General features: G+C 42.5%; 2 protein-coding genes across 10 annotated transcripts in view; one reads left to right on the top strand and one right to left on the bottom strand.

Annotated features, from left to right (window-relative positions):
* The window catches only part of STRN3 (striatin 3), a 92751-nt gene extending 71488 nt beyond the window's left edge, over positions 1–21263 (bottom strand). For 3 of the 4 annotated variants that reach the window (XM_024196049.3, XM_024196048.3, XM_024196047.3), the window contains exon 1: positions 20955–21263. In XM_024196049.3, the coding sequence (XP_024051817.1) occupies positions 20955–21254 (300 nt within the window). In that variant the 5' untranslated portion in view covers positions 21255–21263. Of the gene's footprint in view, positions 1–20243; positions 20265–20954 lie in introns of those variants that run through there. The other variant, XM_024196050.3, reaches the window with a different exon arrangement.
* AP4S1 (adaptor related protein complex 4 subunit sigma 1) overlaps positions 20305–22412 on the top strand; it is a 41377-nt gene continuing 39269 nt past the window's right edge. For 2 of the 6 annotated variants that reach the window (XM_024196051.3, XM_024196056.3), the window contains exon 1: positions 20623–20803. The gene's annotated coding sequence lies outside the window, so the exon portion shown is untranslated. Of the gene's footprint in view, positions 20363–20622; positions 20804–21586; positions 21674–22019; positions 22189–22412 lie in introns of those variants that run through there. The other 4 variants (XM_024196053.3, XM_024196052.3, XM_024196055.3 and 1 more) reach the window with 3 other exon arrangements.

Here is a 22412-nt window from a genome sequence, read left to right on the forward strand (position 1 = left end):
CTCTGCCCTGAGGCAACATGAGAAGAAAAATCTACTCTCTCTCTCAAAAAACAGTTTAATTTATGACTACAAACATTCATATCTCACCTATAATTTCTTATCTATCAGGTGTCTGGATTTTTTACGTTTAGCCTCAACTTTGAATTTCTTGGGTTTATAATCCTCCATTTTTGAATAATTACAACATCCTCAATGTATTTTACCTTAAATTCTGAAAAGTACTCTCTAGCTTGCCTCCATTTTAATGCAGCTTTTGTCTTGGGATAAATATTTTAGGTTTTAATTAGTTGCTCAGAAGGCAGCAGCAAAGACAGAGACTTCATATGTTCAACTACTGGGGCATGGGAAGAGACTCATTTACCTGACTCTCTCCACTCTCCAGTAGTGAAGGATTAAATCTCTCAGACTTTCACAATAGCTCCTAACCCAGGGGTTGGCAACCTTTCAGAAGTGGTGTGCCAAGTCTTCATTTATTCACTCTAATTTAAGGTTTCGCGTGCCAGTAATACATTTTAACGTTTTTAGAAGGGCTCTTTCTATAAGTCTATAATATATAACTAAACTGTTGTATGTAAAGTAAATAAGGTGTTTAAAATGTTTAAGAAGCTTCATTTAAAATTAAATTAAAATGCAGAGCCCCTCGGACCGGTGGCCAGGACCCTGGCAGTGTGAGTGCAAGTGAAAATCAGCTCACGTGCCGCCTTCGGCCCGTGTGCCATAGGTTGCCTACCCCGTCCTAACCAGTCATTCATTGTCAGGACTGTGCTGAAATGAAACTGACCAGATCATTCTTTTCAAGCAACCAGGCTGTTTGGAGGAAAGGATGGGAAAGGGAGACGAGATTGAATGCAGAAGGAGACAAAAAGCTCATAACTGATAGCAACCAAAGTGTAGTTTGGAGGAATGGAGGTGAAGTTAAGAGAAGAATGGACTCTATGAAGGATGCAGGGTCCAGAAATTGCACTTTGATAGGAATTGCCCAGTGCACTCTCACCCCATCCATACCCTAACTAGCCAGGGACCAGGCACACTGGATCTTTCATTAAGGTGCTGCTCTTGGACCCTACTCACCCTGGTATCTCCTCCCACCTTTTATATCAATCTTTCACGCAAATGTGTCAGGTAAGTTTTTTCAAGTTATGGTTCAAGTTAGGGAGAGCCAGGAGGACCACCAAAATCTTTCTAAAGAAATACAATTAAGTTATGCTAGAGGGCTGCGCACTTCATTACTTCAGCAGACCAAGCTCATTGCACATACCAGGGCTCCTTGCATTCCTTCATTGCCCAATATAAGCACCCTCCCATCCCTTTCTATTTTAAGGGCTCCCTGCAGTGCCCCCCATCCTCCTTCCTCATAACGGCTCTGTGGGCATTCTTTCCCCCATGCATGATGCTCTGTGTCCACTCCCTATTTCCTCCTCTGCCACATGCCAGGGGCTCTCTCCCCCATGGCCCCTTCCACTGTCACATTCTCCCCCCCTCCCATCACCATAGCAGGTCTCCACATGCCCAACATTCCCCCCTCCACATGCCCTCATTCTCAAGACCCCCATCCGCCTTATTTCTTTTATATCTGTCTGAGAAAATAAGTCATTCGGGGTGTCAACATTTTAAACAGTAGATAAAAGTCAATGATTTTACTTAAAATTAAAAAAAAAAACATTTTATTTATTTAAATTAAGTATTTTTTTAAAACCATGTATTTAAAATTAAATTTAAAGTTAACCTATGTTAAGGACTAAACTTATCATTATTAAAATCATTTACATTAAATATAAACAATAAGCAGCAGTTACATGTTTACTGCTCAATTTTAAAGGAAAGCTAAACCTATGAACCGGTGAATCTATTAATAAAAACTAGATGTGAGTGGATGAGATCTACTAGTTCTTAAATCTTGAAGGACAAAGGATACTAGAAACAATCAATTGCTTAAATGTGTATAAATATAGTGTGCACTCCTGTTAGCAAAAAAGTACCAAATTTAGCCTAAAGGTTATATTTAGTTGCTAATCAACGTGTTTTAAAGGTTACCAACCAATGAGAAAACCTTTCTCTAGGAAAATACCTAAAAAGGACAAATGTAAATCAATTAAAATCTATTATTTGAATTTAGGTTTCCTTCTTGCTGATTTAAATCATGATTAGAACTGGTGATTTAAATTGCTTTGATCTAAAAATCAATCCATTCTGTTTTAAATTGTATTTGGAAGATGGGCAGATCTGAGAGGGGTGTACTTGTATGATAATATGACTGCCATTAACCAGTTCTGTGATCTATAGCCAATTACAGAGACGGCTGAAGCTGTTGGGTCTTCTAACTAGCAGCAAGGAACTGTGTGTGTTATTCCCATCTTCCAGTTTTCTGATTCTCACCAAAAGCAATAGGGCATTGCCTACTAATGCAGAGAACATCCCCTGATGTTTTGGTCAGATCTGGCATCCAAAATTTATTGCATGACAAACAGATGGCTCTGCGTTCAGCATAAGACATGGCTTTGCATGGCCAATTAAAGGTCTTACTTAAAAAGTAACTCCAGACATCTTATTACTCTCTCACTCACTGTTAAATTATGTTTATAAATGATAGCAAATATGGCCGGCGACCAGCTTGGCTTAACAGAGAAATCTTCAGTAAGCTTAAACACAAAAAGGAAGCTTACAGAAAGTGGAAACTTGAACAGATGAGTAGGGAGAAGTATAAAAATATTGCTCGACCATGCAGGGGTGTAATCAGGAAGGCCAAAGCACAATTGGAGTTGCAGCTAGCAGGGGATGTGAACGGTAGCAAGAACGGTTTCTACAGGTATGTTAGCAACAAGGTGGTCAGGGAAAGTGTGGGACCCTTCCTGAATGGGGGAGGCAACCTAGTGACAGATGATGTGGAAAAAGCTGAAGTACTCAATGCTTTTTTTACCTCAGTCTTCACAGACAAGGTCAGCTCCCAGACTGCTGCACTGGACAGCAAGCATGGGGAGGAGGTGAGCAGCTCTCAGTGGTGAAAGAAAGGGTTAAGGACTATTTAGAAAAGCTGGACATGCACAAGTCCATGGGGCCAGATCTAATGCATCTGAGGGTGCTGAGGGAGTTGGCTAATGTGATTGCAGAACCATTGGCCATTATCTTTGAAAACTCGTGCCGATCGGGGAAGGTTCCAGACGATTGGAAAAAGGCAAATATAGTGTCCATCTTTAAAAAAGGGAAGAAGGAGAATCCAGGGAACTACAGACCAGTCACCCTCATCTCAGTCCCTGGAAAAATCATGGAGCAGGTCCTCAAGGAATCCATTTTGAAGCACCTGGAGGAGAGGAAGGTGTTCAGGAACAGTCAACATAGATTCACCAAGGGCAAGTCATACCTGACCAACCCGATTGCTTTCTATGATGAGATAACTGGCTCTGTGGATATGGGCAAAGCAGTGGATGTGATATACCTTGACTTTAGCAAAGCTTTGATATGGTCTTCCACAGTATTCTTGCAGCAAGTTAAAGAAGTATGGATTGGATGAATGGACTATACAGTGGATAGAAAGCTGGCTAGATCATTGAGCTAGATCAACGGCTCGATGTCTAGTTCGCAGCCGATATCAAACAGAGTGCCCCAAGGGTCAGTCCTGGGGCCCATTTTGTTCAACACCTTTATTAATGATCTGGATGATGGGATGGATTGCACCCTCAGCAAGGTCACGGATGACACTAAGCTGGGGGGAGAGGTAGATATGCTGGAGGGTAGGGATAGGGTCCAGAGTGACCTAGACAAATTGGAGGATTGGGCCAAAAGAAATCTGATGAGGTTCAACAAGGACAAGTGCAGAGTCCTGCCCTTAGGATGGAAGAATCCCATGCACTGCTACAGGCTGGGGAACAACTGGCTAAGCGGCAGTTCTGCAGAAAAGGACGTGGGGATTACAGTGGATGAGAAGCTGGATATGAGTCAACAGTGTGCCCTTGTTGACAAGAAGGCTAATGGCATATTGAGCTGCATTAGTAGGAGCACTGCCAGCAGATCGAGAGAAATGATTATTCCCCTCTATTCGGCACTGGTGAGGCCACATCTGGAGTACTGCATCCAGTTTTGGGCCCCCCACTACAGAAAGGATGTGGACAAATTGCAGAGATTCCAGCGGAGGGCAACGAAAATGATTAGAGGGCTGGGGCACATGACTTATGAGCAGAGGCTGAGGAACTGGGCTTATTTAGTCTGCAGAAGAGTAGAGTGGGGGGCATTTGATAGCCTTCAACTACCTGAAGGGGGGTTCCAAAGAGGATGGAGCTTGGCTATTCTCAGTGGTGGCAGGTGACAGAACAAGGAGCAGTGGTCTCAAGTTGCAGTGGGGGAGGGCTAGGTCGGCTATTAGGAAAAACTGTTTCACTAGGAGGGTGGTGAAGCACTGGAATGAGTTACCTAGGGAAGTGGTGGAATCTCCATCCTTAGAAGTTTTTAGGGCCCGGCTTGACAAAGCCCTGGCTGGGATGATTTAGTTGGGGTTGGTCCTGCTTTGAGCAGGGGGTTGGACTAGATGACCTCCTGAGGTCTCTTCCAACCCTAATCTTCTGTGATTCTATGATCCTGATATTGCAGTTCTGCCATTAATATAGGCCGCTGACCGGCACTACCATGTAGGCAAACCTTGCTTCTGATAAGACTTATTATAGATATACAAATGTTCTGTTAAGTGCATATTGTCTGTACAGGCTCAGTTCTTTTTAAATATAAGATGTGTTTCAGAGCCAAGCATCCTTCCTCAAAAAAGGCCATAGCTCCTTCAGACTAGGGTGTAGGACTGGAATTAGGAAACCTAGATTCTATTCCCAGCTCTCACATGGACCTGCTGTGTGACTTGAAACAAATAATTGACCTCTCTGTGCCTCTTTGTCTCCATCTGTAAAATGAGGACACTAAGCCTTTACACTCTTTTGTTAAGCATCTTGAGATCTACAGATAAAAAGCACTATAGGAGCTAAATAATCATAGTTGAGAAACTGATGCATTTATTTCAGAGTGGTAGCCATGTTAGTCTGTATCAGCAAAAAGAACGAGGAGTACTTGCGGCACCTTAGAGACTAACAAATTTATTTGGGCATAAGCTTTCGTGGGCTAAAACCCACTTCATCAGATGCGTGCACACACATACACGAAAAGATGGGGGCTGCCATACCAACTCTAACGAGACAAATCAATTAAAGTGGGCTATTATCAGCAGGAGGGGAAAAAACCTTTGTAGTGGTAATCAGGATGGCCCATTTCAAACAGCTGACAAGAAGGTGTGAGTAACAGTAGGGGGAAAAATTAGCATGGGGAAATAGTTTTAGTTTGACCCACCCACTCCCAGTCTTTATTTAGGCCTAATTTGATGGTGTCCGGTTTGCAAATTAATTCCAGTTCTGCAGTTTCTCGTTGGAGTCTGTTCTTGAAGTTTTTTTGGTTGAAGAATTGCCACTTTTAGGTCTGTAATTGAGTGTCCAGGGAGGTTTAAGTGTTCTCCGACTGGTTTTCGAATGTTATAATTCTTGATGTCTGATTTGTGTCCATTTATTCTTTTGCATAGACACTGTCCAGTTTGGCCAATGTACATGGCAGAGGGGCATTGCTTGCACATGATGGCATATATCACATTGGTAGGTGTGCAGGTAAATGAGCCCCTGATAGTGTGGCTGATGTGATTAGGTCCTATGATGGTGTCCCTTTAATAGATACGTGGACAGAGTTGGCAACGGAGTTTGTTGCAAGGACAGGTTCCTGGGTTAGTGTTTTTGTTGTGTGGTTGCTGGTGAGTATTTGCTTCAGGTTAGGGGGCTGTCTGTAAGCGAGGACTGGCCTGTCTCCCGAGGTCTGTGAGAGTCCCTTCAAAAACAGACTCCAACGAGAACTGTCCTTTTTTGCCACAGCACTGCACTGGGAGCTCATGTTGACTTGCTTATCCACTATGACTTCTAAATCCTTTTCAAAGTCAATGCTTTCCAGAATACAGTTCTCCATTCCATGGCTCACAGCACTTTTTGTTCCTAGATATATGACCATGCACTTTGCTGTATTAGAGAAAGCTATTTTATCCAGTTTTTAAAGCTGTTCATGTCTATTTTTATTTATACTACAAAAGGTAATACCAAAATCATACCAAATTTTAACTGAAAATTTCTACAATTGGCTACTCAAATCTTCCAAACGTTTATAGAATAGAGCTAATTTGGTACATAAAAAGTTATAACAGCTTCCCAAAAATCTCCCAAGCACATATCATAAGGTTAATTACATACTGACCTAGTACCAGAAACAACTGTTTTTGATGAGATTACAAATATTTACACTGCTAGTGGCACTACAATACCTCAGGCACAAGGTACACTAAAATTAAAAATTCAAGATACATAGGTTAGAACTTCAATAAATATGTTCTACAAGTAAAATATGATAGGACACATTTGATTTTTAAGTAATTCTGACACTAACTAGCTATCATTTTATTATTTGTTTTACAGTAGCACTGAGAGGTTACAACTGAGATCAAAGCCACAGTGTGGGAAATACTATACAAACACATAATATAAGAGACAATCCCTGACATAAAAAGGGTACAGTTTAAAGACACAAGACAGATGAAGAATGAAAGGGAAAACAGAGGCTCTGAGAGGTGAAGCGACTTGTTCAAAGTCGTAAATCCAGTCAGTACAAAAACTGGGAATGCATTATATTACATTACACTATACATGACTTTTCCATTATACATTATACATATACATTACATATATATGACTGGAATATTAGTATAGAAGGGCACAGCTTGCTCAGAAAGGGCAGGCAGGGAAAAAAGGGAAGCGATGTTGCCTTGTTTATCAAAGATGTATAGGAGATGGACTTGTTGAAAGTCTCTTGGTAAGAAAAAAAGGAGTAAAAAACAAGGGTGATGTCATGTTAAGCGTCTACTATAGGCCACGCAACCAGGAAGAAGAGGTGAATGAAGCTTGTTTTAAACTAACAAAATCATCCAAAGCATAGGACTTGGTAGTGACAGGGTACTTCAACTACCAGACATCTGTTGGGAAAATAATATGGCAGGACACAGATTATCCAACAAGTTCTTGGAATGCATTGGAGATCATTTTTTATTTCAGAAGGTGAAGAAAGGGCAGAGGCTGTTCTAGATTTGATTTTGACAAATAGGGAGGAACTGGTTGAGCATTTGAAAGTGAAAAGCAGCTCGGATGAAAGTGACCATGATATGGTAGAGTTCATTATTGTAAGGAATAATAGGAGGGAACACAGCAGAATAAAGACAATGGAATTTAAGAAGGCAGACTTTAGCAAACTCAGGTAGGTTGTAGGTAAGATCCATTGGGAAGCAAGTTTAAGGAGAAAAACAGTTCAAGAGAGTTGGCAGTTTTTTTAGAGAGACATTATTAAAGGCACAAAAGCAATGATCTGAAACTCAAAAGTGTCCTACAAAAAGTGGAAACTAGGTCAACCTAAAAAGGATGAATATAAACAAACACCACAAGCATATAGGGACAAAATTAGAAAGGCCAAGGTACAAAACAAGATTAAACTAGCTAGAGACATAAAGGGTAACAATAAAACATTCAACAAATACATTAGAAGCAAGAGGAAGACCAAGGACAGGGTAGGCCTGTTACTAAATGAGGGGGGAAAACAATAACAGAAAACGTAGAAATGGCAGAAGTGCTACATTGACTTTTGTGTTTCGGTTTTCACCAAAAAGGTTAGAAGAGACTGGATGTCTAACATAGTGAATACCAGTGAACACAAGGTAGGATCTGAGGGAAAAAGTTAAAAATTACTTAGACAAAATGAGAAGTCTTCAAGTCACCAGGGCTTGATGAAATAGCTCCTTGAGTATTCTAGGGTGTAACTGAGGAGATATCTGAACCATTAGCAATTATCTTCGAAAACTCATGGATGACTGGAGAGATTCCATAGGATTTGAAGAGGGAAAATATAGTGCTGATCTATAAAAAGGGAATAAGGACAATGCAGGGAATTACAAACCAGTCATCTTAATTTCAGTACGTGGAAATGTAATGGAGCAAATAATCAAGCAATCAATTTGCCAACACCGAGAACAGGGGTTCTCAAACTTCACTGCACTGCAACCCCCCCGACAACAAAAATTACTACATGGCCGCAGAAGGGGGGAGACCAAAGCCTGAGCCTGCCTGAGCCCCGCTGTCCTGTGGGGGCGCAGGGAAAGCTGAAGCTCCAGGGCTTCAGCCCCGGATGGGGGGCCTGTAACCTGAGCCCCACCACACAGGGATGATACCAAAGCCTGAGCCCTGCCACCCAGGGCTGAAGCCCTCGGATTTCAGCTTTAGCCCTGGGTCCCAGCAAGTCTAATGCCAGCCCTGGCGACCCCATTAAAATAGGGTTGCAACCCACTTTGGGGTTCTGACCCACAGTTTAAGAACTGCTGACCTAGAAGATAATCAGGTGATAAGTAACAGTCAGCATGACAAACCAACCCAATAGCTTTTTTTGACAGGGTAACAAGCAGTGCAGATGTGAGGGAAGCGGTAGATGTGGTATAACTTGACTTTAGTAAGGCTTTTGATACTGTCTCACATAACCTTCTCTAAACAAACTAGAGAAACACAATCTAGATGGAGCTACTACAAGGTGGGTGTATAACTGGTTGGAAAACCATTCCCAGAGAATAGTTATCAGTGGTTCACAGTCAAGCAGGAAGGGCATATTGAGTGGGGTCCTGCAGGTATCAGTCCTGGGTGCGGTTCTGTTCAATATCTTCATCAATTATTTAGATAATGGCAGAGAGAATATACTTATAAAATTTGTGGACAATACCAAGCTGGGAGGGGTTGCAAGTGCCTGGAAGGATAAGGTTAAAATTCAAAATGATTTGGACAAACTGGAGAAATGGTCTGAGGTAAATAGGATGAAATTCAATAAGGACAAATGCAAAGTACTCCACTCATGAAGGATCAATCAATCAATCGTTCATGTACAAAATGGGAAATGGCTGCCTAGGAAGGCATATTACAGAAAGGGATCTGAGGGGTACAGTGGATCACAAGTATAGGAGTCAATGGTGTAACTTTTTTTTTTTTTTTTTTTTAAACAAATATTCTGGGATGTATTAGCAGGAGTGTCATAAACAAGACATGAGAAGTAATTCTTCCACTCTACTCCACGCTGATTAGGCCTCAACTGGAGTATTGTGTCCAGTTCTGGGCGCCACATTTCAGGAAAGATGTGGACAAATTGGAGAAAGTTCAGAGGAGAGCAACAAAAATGATTAAACGTCTAGAAAACATGACCTATGAGGAAAGACTGAAAAATTACATTTGTTTAGTTTGGAGAAGAGAAGACTGACAGTTTTCAAGTACATAAAACATTATTAGAAAGGGGGGGCAGAAAAAGTTGTTCTCAATAACTTCTGAGGATAGGACAAGAAGCAGTGGGCTTAAATTGAAGCAAGGGACGTTTAGGTTGGACATTAGAAAAACTTCCTAACCTGTCAGGGCGGTTAAGCACTGGAACAAATTGGCTAGGGAGGGTGTGGAATCTCTGTCATTGGAGGTTTTTAATAGGTTAGACCAGCGGTTCTCAAACTTCAATGTACCACAACCTCTTCTGACAACAAAAATCACTACATGACCCTAGGCAGGGGGCGGGACAAAGGTGTGGGGAGGTCGGAGCCCAATCCTGAGACTGTGCCCCTGCCACCCCAGGCTGAAGCTCTCAGGCTTGGACTTCAGCTCCAGGTGGCAGGGCTCAGGATTCAGTCCCAGACTCCAGCAAGTCTAACGCTGGCCCTGACTTTGGGGTCCCACCCACAGTTTGAGAACCGCTGGATTAGACAAACACCTGTCAGGAATGGGCTAGTTATTACATAGTGCCTTGAGTGCAGAGGACTGGACTAAACGACCTCTCAAGGTCCCTTCCAGTCCGATGCTTCTATCATTAAACTTATATTACCATAGCACATAGGAGCCCTAGTTATGGACCAGAACCCTAATGTGCTAGGCACTGTTCAAATACAGAACAAAAAAAAACAGTCCTTGCCCCAAAGAGCTTACAATCCAAGCATAAAATGAGATAGACAGAAAACAGACACCGGAGTATATCTGTTAAGGAAACAATGAGACAATATTAGTCAATGTGACAGACTGTGAACTCATCGCACCAATGGCCTACGAGTTTTTTGTGGGCAACTACAGAAAAGGAAAGTGAAGATAATCAAGTACTTTTGTGGATATTTAAGGGGAACTCTTCCGAAATGTGAGAAGCAGCTTAGGAGAGAGCATGAAGAAGCTTGTTTGAAAGTTTAACAAGAGGGTGACAGAATCTGGCATCAGGACTCTAGACCATGTTCACAGAAAGCAGTTCAGTATACACACACACACACATTACTCCCAAGGAATAGCTGTTACAAGGAAATAAGACCAACTTGAATCTGAATTAAAGCTAAACAGATTTATACATATGCTAAAATAATACATATTTAATGTATAGCTTTAAGATCCCATTCAAGTAAATGGTAACACTGTCAATCACTAATGGCAGTAGAATCAAGTCCTTTACAGAAATAAAGCTAATTACAAAACAGCCAACCAGTTAAAGAGAGGCTATACTGTACACAATGTTGTAACAAAGGAGTTCATAGGGCAAACTGGGGTGGAAAGATGGTCTTTGCACTTCCCAATCTTGGCCCATTCCCCTGGCATAAGAGAACAGTCTCAATGTTGCTCTAAATCATTTCAGTTATCAGAGGTAGTCGGGGATCATTAGGGTGCAAGAAAACTAATCAAGCCCTACTTTTGCCAGCCCACCCCCACTCCCAACTGTGCGGCAGTTGGGAAGATGACAACACAGATGGTGATAAACCTACCCATCAATATAAAATATTCTCCCTATATGCTTCAAGGCAGCAGCAGCATTTTCTCGGTTTTCTCTTCCCAGGGCCTCATGACTTGCTAAGGGTGAGCACTTTTCACTGCTCTACTGTAGTCTACTATAATCCACACTGGCAACATTTGGACTAATCCTGAAAATAGATTAACATCTTTCAAGATGAAGCCTTAATAATAATAATAATGTCTGGTATACATCTTTCGTAGCATCAATAGAGGTGCATGGTTGAAGGCAGGTGGGAACATTATGCTAGGGCACGAGTCCCTAAGACATTTGGAACAAAAGCTTTTGAGCAGTTTAAGCCCCTGCCTGCACTACAGGACAAGCAGCCGAAGACACTAAGACAACGCTCTTCCGGCAGCGCAGGTATTGCTTTCGTCTTGTGCATTTAATACTTTCAATGGAAGGACCCACAAAGAGAAAAATGATGGTGTTGGCCTGAGTGCTGCATACTTGAAGCCTGCAGAACTTCCTTGCCTCGCTCTTCCTTGGTTAGGGAAAGAACAACAGAGAATAACCCATCTCCCACAGCCTGCGAAGAGACAAAGAAGATGAACTCCCCACTTGCACAGGGAAGAAGATGCAATCAGTTTTTTATCTCCACCATAGTCTCTGAGGAGAGGGTGAAAGAATTCTCTCAAGATGCCCAGTGAGAGGAATCTGAAGTCTAAGCAGGACTCAAAGAGTATGTCTACACTGCAATGTAAGTCCATTCTTGAATCTGGGCTCAAGCCTAACCCCACTTGTGTCTACACTGGAATCATGTTAATGCAGGGCTTGGACCCAGAGTCCCAGTACCCTGCAGGTCTGGAAGGTCCAAGCTAGAATTAAGCCAGAATCCAAGCCCTATTGCTTTGCAATGTAGATGCAGCCATGCTTGACTTGGGTCCCAGGAATCAGCCAGAAGTATCCCACAATTCCATGGGACAATTTCTTTAGTTCTCTCTATCCCAACAATCTCCAATCCACTATACTGAAAATGGAAGCCACCCCCATTTTGCAAACAGCAGCAGCTCAGGTCAGGGTTAACCCATTCTCTTCTGATCTGCTTCCTGGTAATGTGAAGGATGGGCAGTAAAGTTTTCCCATAGTGCAACATAGTCCTAGAGCTAGAGTGGTCAGATTTTGGAGGAAAGCACTAGGGACTCTGGGATATGGTTACTTTGTTTTGGGTCTGTGCACTGAAACATCGATGCCAGAGCCCTAGGTTCGAGCACAGGTTAGAAAAAAGTCTTAAAGTTAAAAATGTAGACAGTCAAGTCAAGGGTTCCTTAACGTGGGTCAGCAGACTTGAGTCCCAACAACCCTGGGCTTACGTTGCAGTATAGACATACCCTCAAATACATGACAGGGAGAGCATATTTTGTGAAGTGACTGAGTACTGGCATAGCGAGACTGAGGGGCGGGTGGATACATGGTGGAAGCAAAGGGTGAGAGAGGTATGTAGTACTGCTGTACATGATTTTCTTAGCAACCTGAGAAATTTGCACAGCAAGGGACACACCCAAACCTTTGCCTACCATACACATTCTTTCTTAGGCCTTTTTTTAATACAGGGGAATTGACTGGCACAGCTATTCTGATATAACTGTTCCGGCATAATTTAGCTATTCTAGAATAATTCCCCATGTGGACACTATTCTGGAATAAAAGTGATTTTATTCCAGAATAATTACTCCACTCTGTAACTTTATTCTGGAACAATATTCACAAGAGAGCTACACTAGAATAGCTACGCCTGTCAATTTCCTTGTGTAGACAAGCTCTTAGTTATCCAATTACCATTAAATGAATCCATACCTCAGATTATACATGGTAAGAAATGCATTTTTTTAAAGTGAACATTGTTAGAGAACTAAATAAGCTGGTAAAGCAATGAAGAAAGAAGGTTAAGGGAGCTGATGAAAACGGGAACAGCAGGGCTCCACTATGTCAAAACCTTATTGCCATCCTAAAAATCTATACTTAGTAACGAAAGAATCACAGAATATTAATAGTACATTTATGTAAACTGCAGAAACACCATCTAAAGCCTGCTTATTCTAATTATCTTCAAATGTCTCAAGTTTCACACTTCACATTTTTGTACTTGTCTCTAATGACAAATTCCTGTGAAAGATCTACAATTAATGACTCCTCACTGATGGCTAAATTCTTCCCTACAAAGGTTACTCCTACATGAAGTGGTGGAAACTCCATGAATTTCACCTGAGTGTCCTGATAATGCTGCCATTAGGGAGACAGGATCTGCCCAGAGACACACAGGAAGTGAGTCATTCTAGTCCTTATCAAGCAGGTTCCCAGGGAGGGTTGGCAATTTCCCTGACAGAACTAGATTAGGACAGGGTGGTGGTAAATAGTGGCTTAAAACCAGTTCAAACCAGGAAAGTGGGGAAAATAACTGCATCAGTGTCCGGCAAGTTCAACAAGCATAGAATGACTCTTTTCAAACTTTGGATACATCCATTCAAAACTGAGGTATAGGCTCAGTCTATCCACTACATCAAAGCTGGTCTTCTGCCAGAATGCTGCATGGCCAAATGGACCTGGCCTGGTAGCCTACAATTCTGCATTACTCTCATTTTCATATAATTGAAGGGGGTTGTTGGTTTTTTTACTTTTGTTATACAATATTGAAAACTGAAATGAGTCATATGTATAGCTTCCTTGAGAAAATACTGAACCAAAAAATACACATTCCCATGTTCAGTATTATTACATATTAGTATGACGCTCACCACAAATTTAAGTTTCTATTTGTACAACCCTAAAATAATCTACGAATCTACTGCCTTATGTAACCACAACTTGAATATGTAACTAAAACTAAGTGTAATATGGTACGCATTAATGAAACAGTTTTTTAAAACAGAAAATGCTGTAAACGGGGATTAACTAGTTTTTTCATAATTTTACCTGGTTAAAAATCTCCTCTGGTAAATACTATGCCATCACTGTTCCCAAAGTTTTTTCTGACAGAGGCCACTGGCCTCTCGCTTTGCTTGTAACAGAACTTCTTCAAAATCCATGACGACGGGGCTTCACTGACTACGACTACCCAAAAATAAACAAACTCTCAATCGGGTATTCCAAACTGTGCATGTCCGCATAACTTGCACTGGTCTCCCCCATAGATTTGGGGGAAGTAATACTAATATTAAATAAAAGCTTGTATTTTCCTGTAACTCTTATACCAAAAACATAGTACTGGCTACATGTAGTACTAGTTATATAGAAAATAATGGTTCCTTAAGGAGATTTCAGTCTTTTTAAGAACAATGTATTTTTACCTGGAATTTCAAATTTGGTAAAACATTACTACATATGGGTTGTGAGGATGACTGCATTACTCCCAAATGCCGGTGAACACAGGTATTTTCAAACAACAACAAAAATAAATGATCTTTATGCAACTTGCTTCAGCCTAGGTTTGCCACTGTTTAAATTTTTCTCTCTTTTTCTAATCACAGCATTAAAAGTTATTATAATCTTATGTTCCAGATTTTAGAAGAGACATTAACGCTTAGCTACACAATCAATTTAGTAAATTAGTTAGCAACATAAGCAATGTCAGCTATATACCATCTCAAACAGCATCTTATAAAATACATCAAATTTACAAAGCTTAGCTTTAATATACTGTGTGCATCTCATAATTGTGTTACTACTTACAACTATCAGAAGTACTGTGTGAGAATTCACCCCATAAAAGAAGTTAAAATAAAACCCACAGTACACAAAACAGACAGTTTAGTTCTGCTGTATAAACAGAAATAGTAGCTACATCTCAATTATATTTTAAAAGCTTAAAGCATTTAAGTGCTATTTTATTGGTCAGTTATACTGCACCTTCTACATTCCTCACTACTTCCCATGTTGCCTCAAAACAGTGAAGTTATTCACTTGCCAAAAAGTATAAAACAGATATTAAACACAGTAAGTGAAGATGTCTTCCCTACAACAAGATTTTTCTCTGCCCATAAAAGGTACCAGCTTTCCTGATAATATCTCCTTGTTCAACTTTGTAACAGACCAGAGACAGGTGTGTGCAACAACATATTACAGCAAGTAATTATTGCCACACTTTGCAAGTGTTGAAACATGCTGTTGCAATATTGGGTATCTGCACTCTGAAACTAAGAGTCATCCAATTCATCATATAAAATTTTACACACATACACCCAGAATAGATTACCCACAGAGATTTTGTATATATACACATAAATTAGCAATTATTTAAAATGTTCATCTCTTTTAGCTTGGTTTGAAAGGTGTGTTCTGTCACAGTTTAAAAAAAATATACATCCCATTGTTAGCACATTAAAATTTCACAATGCACTCTTTATTAAGTTCTCAGCAGTCATAATTTTATAACCCTTTCAGTAATGGATGCTTTTTTGTTAAAAAGGTGCATCTATAACTGATTATATACAAGCAAAATCCAGTTTTCCTTTTAAACAATTTAGCAAACAAACTTGCATGCTACACAGTTGAAAAATAATAAAAAAGGTTATATTTCTGGGAACACTTTGTTATAATGTATCTGGATTTGTAAACGGACATTTTGCAACTAATGTATGAACTGAACTCAGTACTGCAAAAGTCATGTCAGAAAAATAAGAAACACATTAACCAGAACATTCTGGAGCACTGAACTGTATACATTCTGATAAGAGTATTTAGTGTATAAAATATTTCTCATTCATTCCTTATGCTTTATAAAACTGTCAGAAGTACAGGCTATAATTAGTTGTATTTTTATACGATCTTTTCAACTAAATTTGAAAATTAAAAGCCCAAGAGGAATTTAATTTTATTTTTAGTTTTATTGCTTTTTTTCTTTCTTGACTAACAATTAGACCCCAATTCTACATAAGCAGATCAGCTTGCAAACCCTTGTGTTCATGTGGAGCCCCACTGATTTCAACAGGTGCCCATGTGGATCAGATTGCATGACTGCAGCCTTGTATTGTACATATTTTTTCCCATCCCTCTTCCCTATGACACAGCTTTGTCTCTCTTCCCTCCCTGACCCTCACTTCCTTCATTGTATCTTCATCTTTTCTCTCTGCAATATCTACCACAGTTAAAAAATAAATAAAATAAGAACCACTGTTTCTTTAACTGAAAGGGGGGACATATTCCCAGAAGCACAGATTTCTCATCTTAGACATCTTACATCCTCTGCTCAAAGGTTGGATATAACTCCATCTGTAGTCAATCAATACTAGTTAGCCAAAGGGGACTGAATATAGTTCAAGAGACTGAACTTTGTCCCAACCTAATATCCATCGATATCGAATTCATTCTCTGGAAAGGGCAAAATTACATTTTTAATTATGGTCTATGGTTACAGCTGGAGTTATATATTCCCCTCAACCCATAGCAGATGTCCAGTTGATAACACTGATTGAAGACAGAATATGGCCCTTATATAGCAACTACTAACATAGTTAATGAAGATACTGAGGTATTCAGGATACTTTTAGGATGAACTCCATTTCTTCCATTTACTTTGACATTTATGCATGCAAGCACCCAACTTGCATGTACAATTGCAGTACCTCCATGCACAAATTAGATGTATAAATGCACACCTAAATTATCTGAAATTACAGCATTTAAAACATTATCCATCAGTAAGCTCCAGCATTAATGAGGTGGCTCAGTCCCCTCAATGTTGTTTGACGCTAAAGCCTGATCTACATTACAGAGTTAGGTTGACGCAAGGCAGCTTACATTGACCTAATTATGGAAGGGTCTACATTAAAATTTTGCTCCCGCCAACATAACTGCCCCGCTATACCGACTTAACTCCACCTCCACGAGAGGTGCAGTCAACGTTGATGTAGTTAGATTGATGCAGTCTCACTGTAGACACTGTATTGCTTATAATCAACTGTTTCTGGCTTTCAGAAGCCATTCCACAATGCCCCACGCTGACAGTATATAATCAGTACAAATGCTCCTGGTCAGATCGCACACTGCCAACACAAGGAGCAAAGCGTAGACACACACAAGCAATGTAATTACTGCAGCAGTTGTATGCCGATATAAGTTAGTTTGACTTAATTTTGTAGTATAGGCATAGCCTAAGACAGTACAACACTGCTTCACCTCCAAAGAGTTGTGACCAAACACCAGACAGTTATTGTATGAAATATAAGGATGGAAAACAATTTTTTAAATGAAAACTTTTATTCTAGAGAACACTTATCCAATATCCATGCAGACCAAGTGGGCCGGAAGTTTTATATCTTCATATTAGATTAACAAAAAAGAGTGAGGTAACACTGTTAGTCTCCTCTCTGTGTGTCCTGATTATCTGTCACTTGCAGAACACCCTCAGCAGATGGGAAAGATCATCCCTTTGCCTCTATTTATACAACAGAACATGAAACAAAGAGCATGTTAATTTCATTTTGCTGGTGAGACAGTTCCTGGATTCCCCAGAAAGACACAGAATTACAGTAAATTCAACTAGCTACACAGGTAGTATGTGACAATCTTATGAAGTAATTTGGTTTTCATTTACTTTTATAAAGTGCCATTTGCAAAGGATCACTAATATTAAGTTAATTGAAGTGGGAAGAAACCACTAAACCGAAAAACACAAAAAAGACTTTAAAATGTACTGTAATGTTGCAAAGAAGAAGAAATCACACACAGAAGAGTGACTTGCACCTAAGAAATCCAATTCTTATGCTATATAGTTTCATATTAGTTATATACATGTATTTCATGTTATTGAAATAAGTGTTCAACATCTACATATCAGACCTCAATTCTCTAAAGAGTTACTGAGTTTTATGTATGTGGAGTACTCTCATTGGCTTCTATGGGACCACTTACACGCATACGTGTTTGCACTGTTAGGGTTGCTAAATGAGGGCTGTTCTCACTGCTTATGGCTTCACAACTTGAGTTACGACATTAGCCCGAACCTGAGGATAGTATTCTATCTAAAATACTAAGCCACGGGATATATGCTCCCATATATATGATATCCAAAGATTCCTGTAGTGCTCATCAACATGACATCTAGAGACCAAACACAAGTCAACATCAATACTGTATTTTCAGTCTGATATAGCTTTAAAGAATTTAGACCGGTTTTATATTCACAACGGTGTGATGTCAAGCTATAGTAATACAATATACCTTTACAGAAGTCAAATGTTTTGAAACAATTTTAGTTGCTTAAGTGCTGCAAACAACTATTTTATTAAAATATAAATATGAGCAGTGATGAAACACCAGAGGAAGCCAGATGCATAGGCAAGTGCCTTTTACTGAAAATGCCATGCAACTGACCCTAGATATTCTTACCTCAGGAAATGAAAGTCAGTGCCTCCAAACTGATTTTAGAAGCAACTAGATCACAAAAGCTGAATACAGTAAGATGACAGTAGGTGACGTAAATAGTGGAACATTTTCAATTGGACAATAATACAACCAAACCAAAACAGTACAAAATATATAGTGTTCTCTTTACATCTGGACTGAGAAGTCTGGTGATATGACAAACTGCCTAAGCTCAGATACCCTGGTCTCTTTTGATGATTAAACACTTTATATAATCACAAGTAGGAAATTTCTGTTGTGATTTATAGTATTGAGAGTTTTTTATGGTAATACTTTATGGTACCGTGTTCCAAAACAGTGAATGCACTCAATCACTATTGTTTACAGGATTTAATTAGATGTGTATGATATATTTTTGTGGGGCTATAAAAGTTTGCCACACCATTCTCTGTATTCTTATAAAAACGGCCCTACTCGGTCAGACCAAAGAAAATATCCTTTCTTCCGACAGTGGCCAGTGCCAGGTGCCCCAGAGGGAATGAACAGAACAGGTAATCATCAAGTGATCCATCCCCTGTCACTCATTCCCAGCTTCTGGCAAACAGAGGCTAGGGACACCATTCCTGCCCATCCTGGCTAATAGCCATTGATGGACCTATCCTCCATGAATGTATCTAGTTCTTTTTTGAACCCTGTTATGGTCTTTGCCTTCACAACATCTCTGGCAAGGAGTTCCACAGGTTGACTATGCATTGTGTGAAGAAATACTTCCTTTTATTTGTTTTAAACCTGCTGCCTATTAATTTCATTTGGTGACTCCTAGTTCTTGTGTTATGAGAAGTAGTAAACAACACATCTTTATCTACTTTCTCTACATCAGTCATGACTTTATAGACCTCAATCATATCTCCCCATAGCCGTCTCTTTTCCAAGCTGTAAAGTCCCATTCTTATTAATCTCTCCTCATACGGAACCCGCTCCATACCCCTAATCATTTTTGTTGCCCTTTTCTGAACCTTTTCCAATTCCAATATATCTTTTTTGAGATGGGGCGACCACATTTGCACACAGTATTCAAGATGTGGGCATACCATGGATTTATATAGAGGCAACATGATATTTTCTGTCCTATTGTCCATCTCTTTCTTAATTATTCCCAGCATTCTGTTAGCTTTCTTGACCGCCGCTGCACATTGAGTAGATGTTTTCAGAGAACTATCCACAATGACTCCAAGATCTTTTTCTTGAGTGGTAACAGCTAATTTAGACCATCACTTTATATGTATAGTTGGGATTATGCTTTCCAATGGGCATTACTTTGGATTTATCAACATTAAATTTCATCTGCCATTTTGTTGCCCAGTCACCCAGTTTTGAGAGATCCTTTTGTAGCTCTTCGCAGTCTGCCTGGGTCTTAACTATCTTTAGTAATTTTGTATCATCTGCAAATTTTATGAATATGTTGAATAGGAGTGGTCCCAGAACAGACCCCTGGGGGACACCACTATTTACCTCTCTCCATTCTGAGAGCTGACCATTTATACCTACCCTTTGTTTCCTATCTTTTAACCAGTTACCAATCCACGAGAGCACCTTCCCTCTTATCCTGTGGCAGCTTACTCTGCGTAAGAGCCTTTGGTGAGGGTCCTTGTCAAAGGCTTTCTGAAAATCTAAGTACACTCTATCCACTGGATCCCCTTGGTCTGCGTGCTTGTTAACCACCTCAAAATTTTATCGTATATAAAATGATTGATTATTCAGCTATACATGTATTCATTTATATATGAGTGTCCCAATTATAGCACACATCCTAATTCTGAATATTTGGTAACATGGGTACTTAGTTACATCTGTATGTAGGAATAAAACTGTATCTATTACTTAAGTTACTTAAAACAGGAAAGATGTATAACAAACTCTACTGGAATGAGAATCAAACACCATACATGCACCCACTTTGAAAGATTTGTTCAATTTTCTCTTTTACTCATGATAAACACACACCTACAACTACCTACACCTTTTAAGGCGGTGATAGTCCACTCCGGACTGACCTCAGCTGTTTGGTTGATAGCGTCTCCAAGGGTTGGGGAGACCAGACTTATCCCATGCCTCAGTCACTGGGAAGCTCCCTTACTTAGGCCCTGGCCCGAGTCTTCCCCTTTCCGGGGAGGTAGGATCCGCAGCACCTTACTCCCAGGGATTTGGGGGAGGGCTGAGCTCTTGCAGGCCTGGGGGCTCTTACTCCCGGTGACCCGCAGCCAGAGCTGTGGAGACAGCCGGCCCCGAGGGGCAGGCCCCGGCAGCCCCCGAGTCACTGCGTTCGGGAAGGTTATTGCAGCTGTCAGAGCGCGTCTTCCTCTCCCCGGGAGCGCCAATGTCCCTGCGGGGAGGCAGCGCCCGATCGCCAGGTCTCCACCGGGACCGGCAAGCTGAGTGTGGGGGGAGGCCTGTAGAGCACGGTTGGCTCCGGAGCCAGGAGCCCAGGCGGGCGCCATACTAGAAACTAAAATGGCTGCCCCGGGGAAGAGAGCTCAGCTCGGGCCGTGAGGGGCTGCGCCTCCACCCGCCTCACCGACAAGGGACATCGCCTTGCCGGGCACACCTCGGACAGGTACCGTCCCGCGCAGGCGGCCTCGGGGACTGGCAAGCTCCATTGGCCAGCCCCCCCACCTCTCCCGCACATAGAGCTCGGCCCACTCGCTCCCCGCCCCTGGAGCCCAGCCCCCCGCGCAGCTGGAGCTGGTCCCCCCTGTGGAGCCTACCTGGAGCTCGGCCCGCTCCACCTCCCAGTGCGCCCTCTCCATCTCGAAGCGGGCCCACTCGTGCTGGATGTAGTGCAGGATCCCCGGGATGGTGTAGTGCTGGGGTCGGGACAGCTCCGCGCGGTCCCCCGCGTCCTGACCCGCCGCGGCCGCCGGGACCTGAGGCTGCTGCCCCCCTCCGCCGCCTCCGGCCCCCACGCAGCCCGCGCCAGGCTGCACATTCATATTCCCCCCTGGCTGCGGCGGCTGCGGTCTCGGAGCGGCCGCCATCCCGCCTCCGACTCCGGGGTGCTCGTCCATTGTCTGCGGGGAGCCCTCCTCCTCCTCGTCCTCCCGCTGCGGGCCTGGGGCAGGGGCGTGGGGAAGCGGCGCTGGCTGGGGGGAGGAGGAGGGGTCGGGACAGGCCCGGGGAGGAGGGGGAAGCTGCGCCGAGCAGTATCCGGGTGTCAGAGCAGCGCCGAGCCGCCGCCGCCGGCCGCCATTACAGTCTCCGATCCATCTCACACCCACCCACTGCGAAGGGGGGAGGAGCAGGGAGCCGCGCGGGGCGTGCCGGGAAACAACCTCCCTCCCAGCCGAGCCAGCTGACGTGCGCATGCGCACCGGAGGTGGCGGGGAGCAGGGGACCTGGGCGGGCGGTGCTGCAGCTGGGGGTGTCTGTTCCCCCCGGACTCGCCCAGAGAGCAGGGGGCCAGGGGCAGCGCCGCTCCAGGCACTGAGTAAGTGACATAACAACAACAGGGGCTGCTGGTGCACAGTCGCTAGGACAGTAGCTGGTGGTGCTGCTCCGTCCGGCCTGATTCAGTGTCAAGTGGTCCCCTGCTCCCACCAGCCCGTGGGGGAGGCTGCGATCCGCTCTGCCCAGGCGTGGCTGGGGTGGGGTTTGTTTAAAAGACGTGCCAGCAGCCTCTTGTGGGGCGGGCGGGGGTCTTCCTGCCCCCCCCAACCACCCACGTGGGCACGGGGCGTCCCTGCGGTTTGTCGGGTTAAAACGGTCTCTGGGCTCGCAGGCTCCGCCAGCCGCAGATTCCTCACATTGCTGTCGCATTCTTCCGATGTTGACAGCCAGTGTCGGGTCTCCAAGCAGGCCCGGTTCCCTCCGGGGTAGGGGAGGCTCTGGCTTTACCGTTCCTCCTCACCTTCCTGTTTTGTCACCCAGAGGGGGCGAAAGAACAGATGTATTCAGGCTCGTGTCACATTGAAACGGAGAGCAAAAGAATGAAACTTAAGGCAGGTAAAATTTAGTGCGAGTGCAGGGAAGAAGTTTGTGACAGTACCGGAGTCCCCCTGTAGCCAAGGGAAACAGTGGGAGCTCCTCCACTTGGACTGGTTAAAACGGGAGGGTTAGAGAGACAAAGTGGGTGAGGTAATATCTTTTATTGGACCAGCTTCTGTTGGTGAGGGAGACAAGTTTTCCATCTTACATAGAGCTCTTCTTCAGCTCTGGGACACTTACTC

The sequence above is a fragment of the Terrapene carolina genome, unplaced genomic scaffold, assembly GCF_002925995.2.
Source record: "Terrapene carolina triunguis isolate 2854851 unplaced genomic scaffold, T_m_triunguis-2.0 Scaffold96, whole genome shotgun sequence".
Lineage (NCBI taxonomy): Eukaryota > Metazoa > Chordata > Testudines > Emydidae > Terrapene > Terrapene triunguis.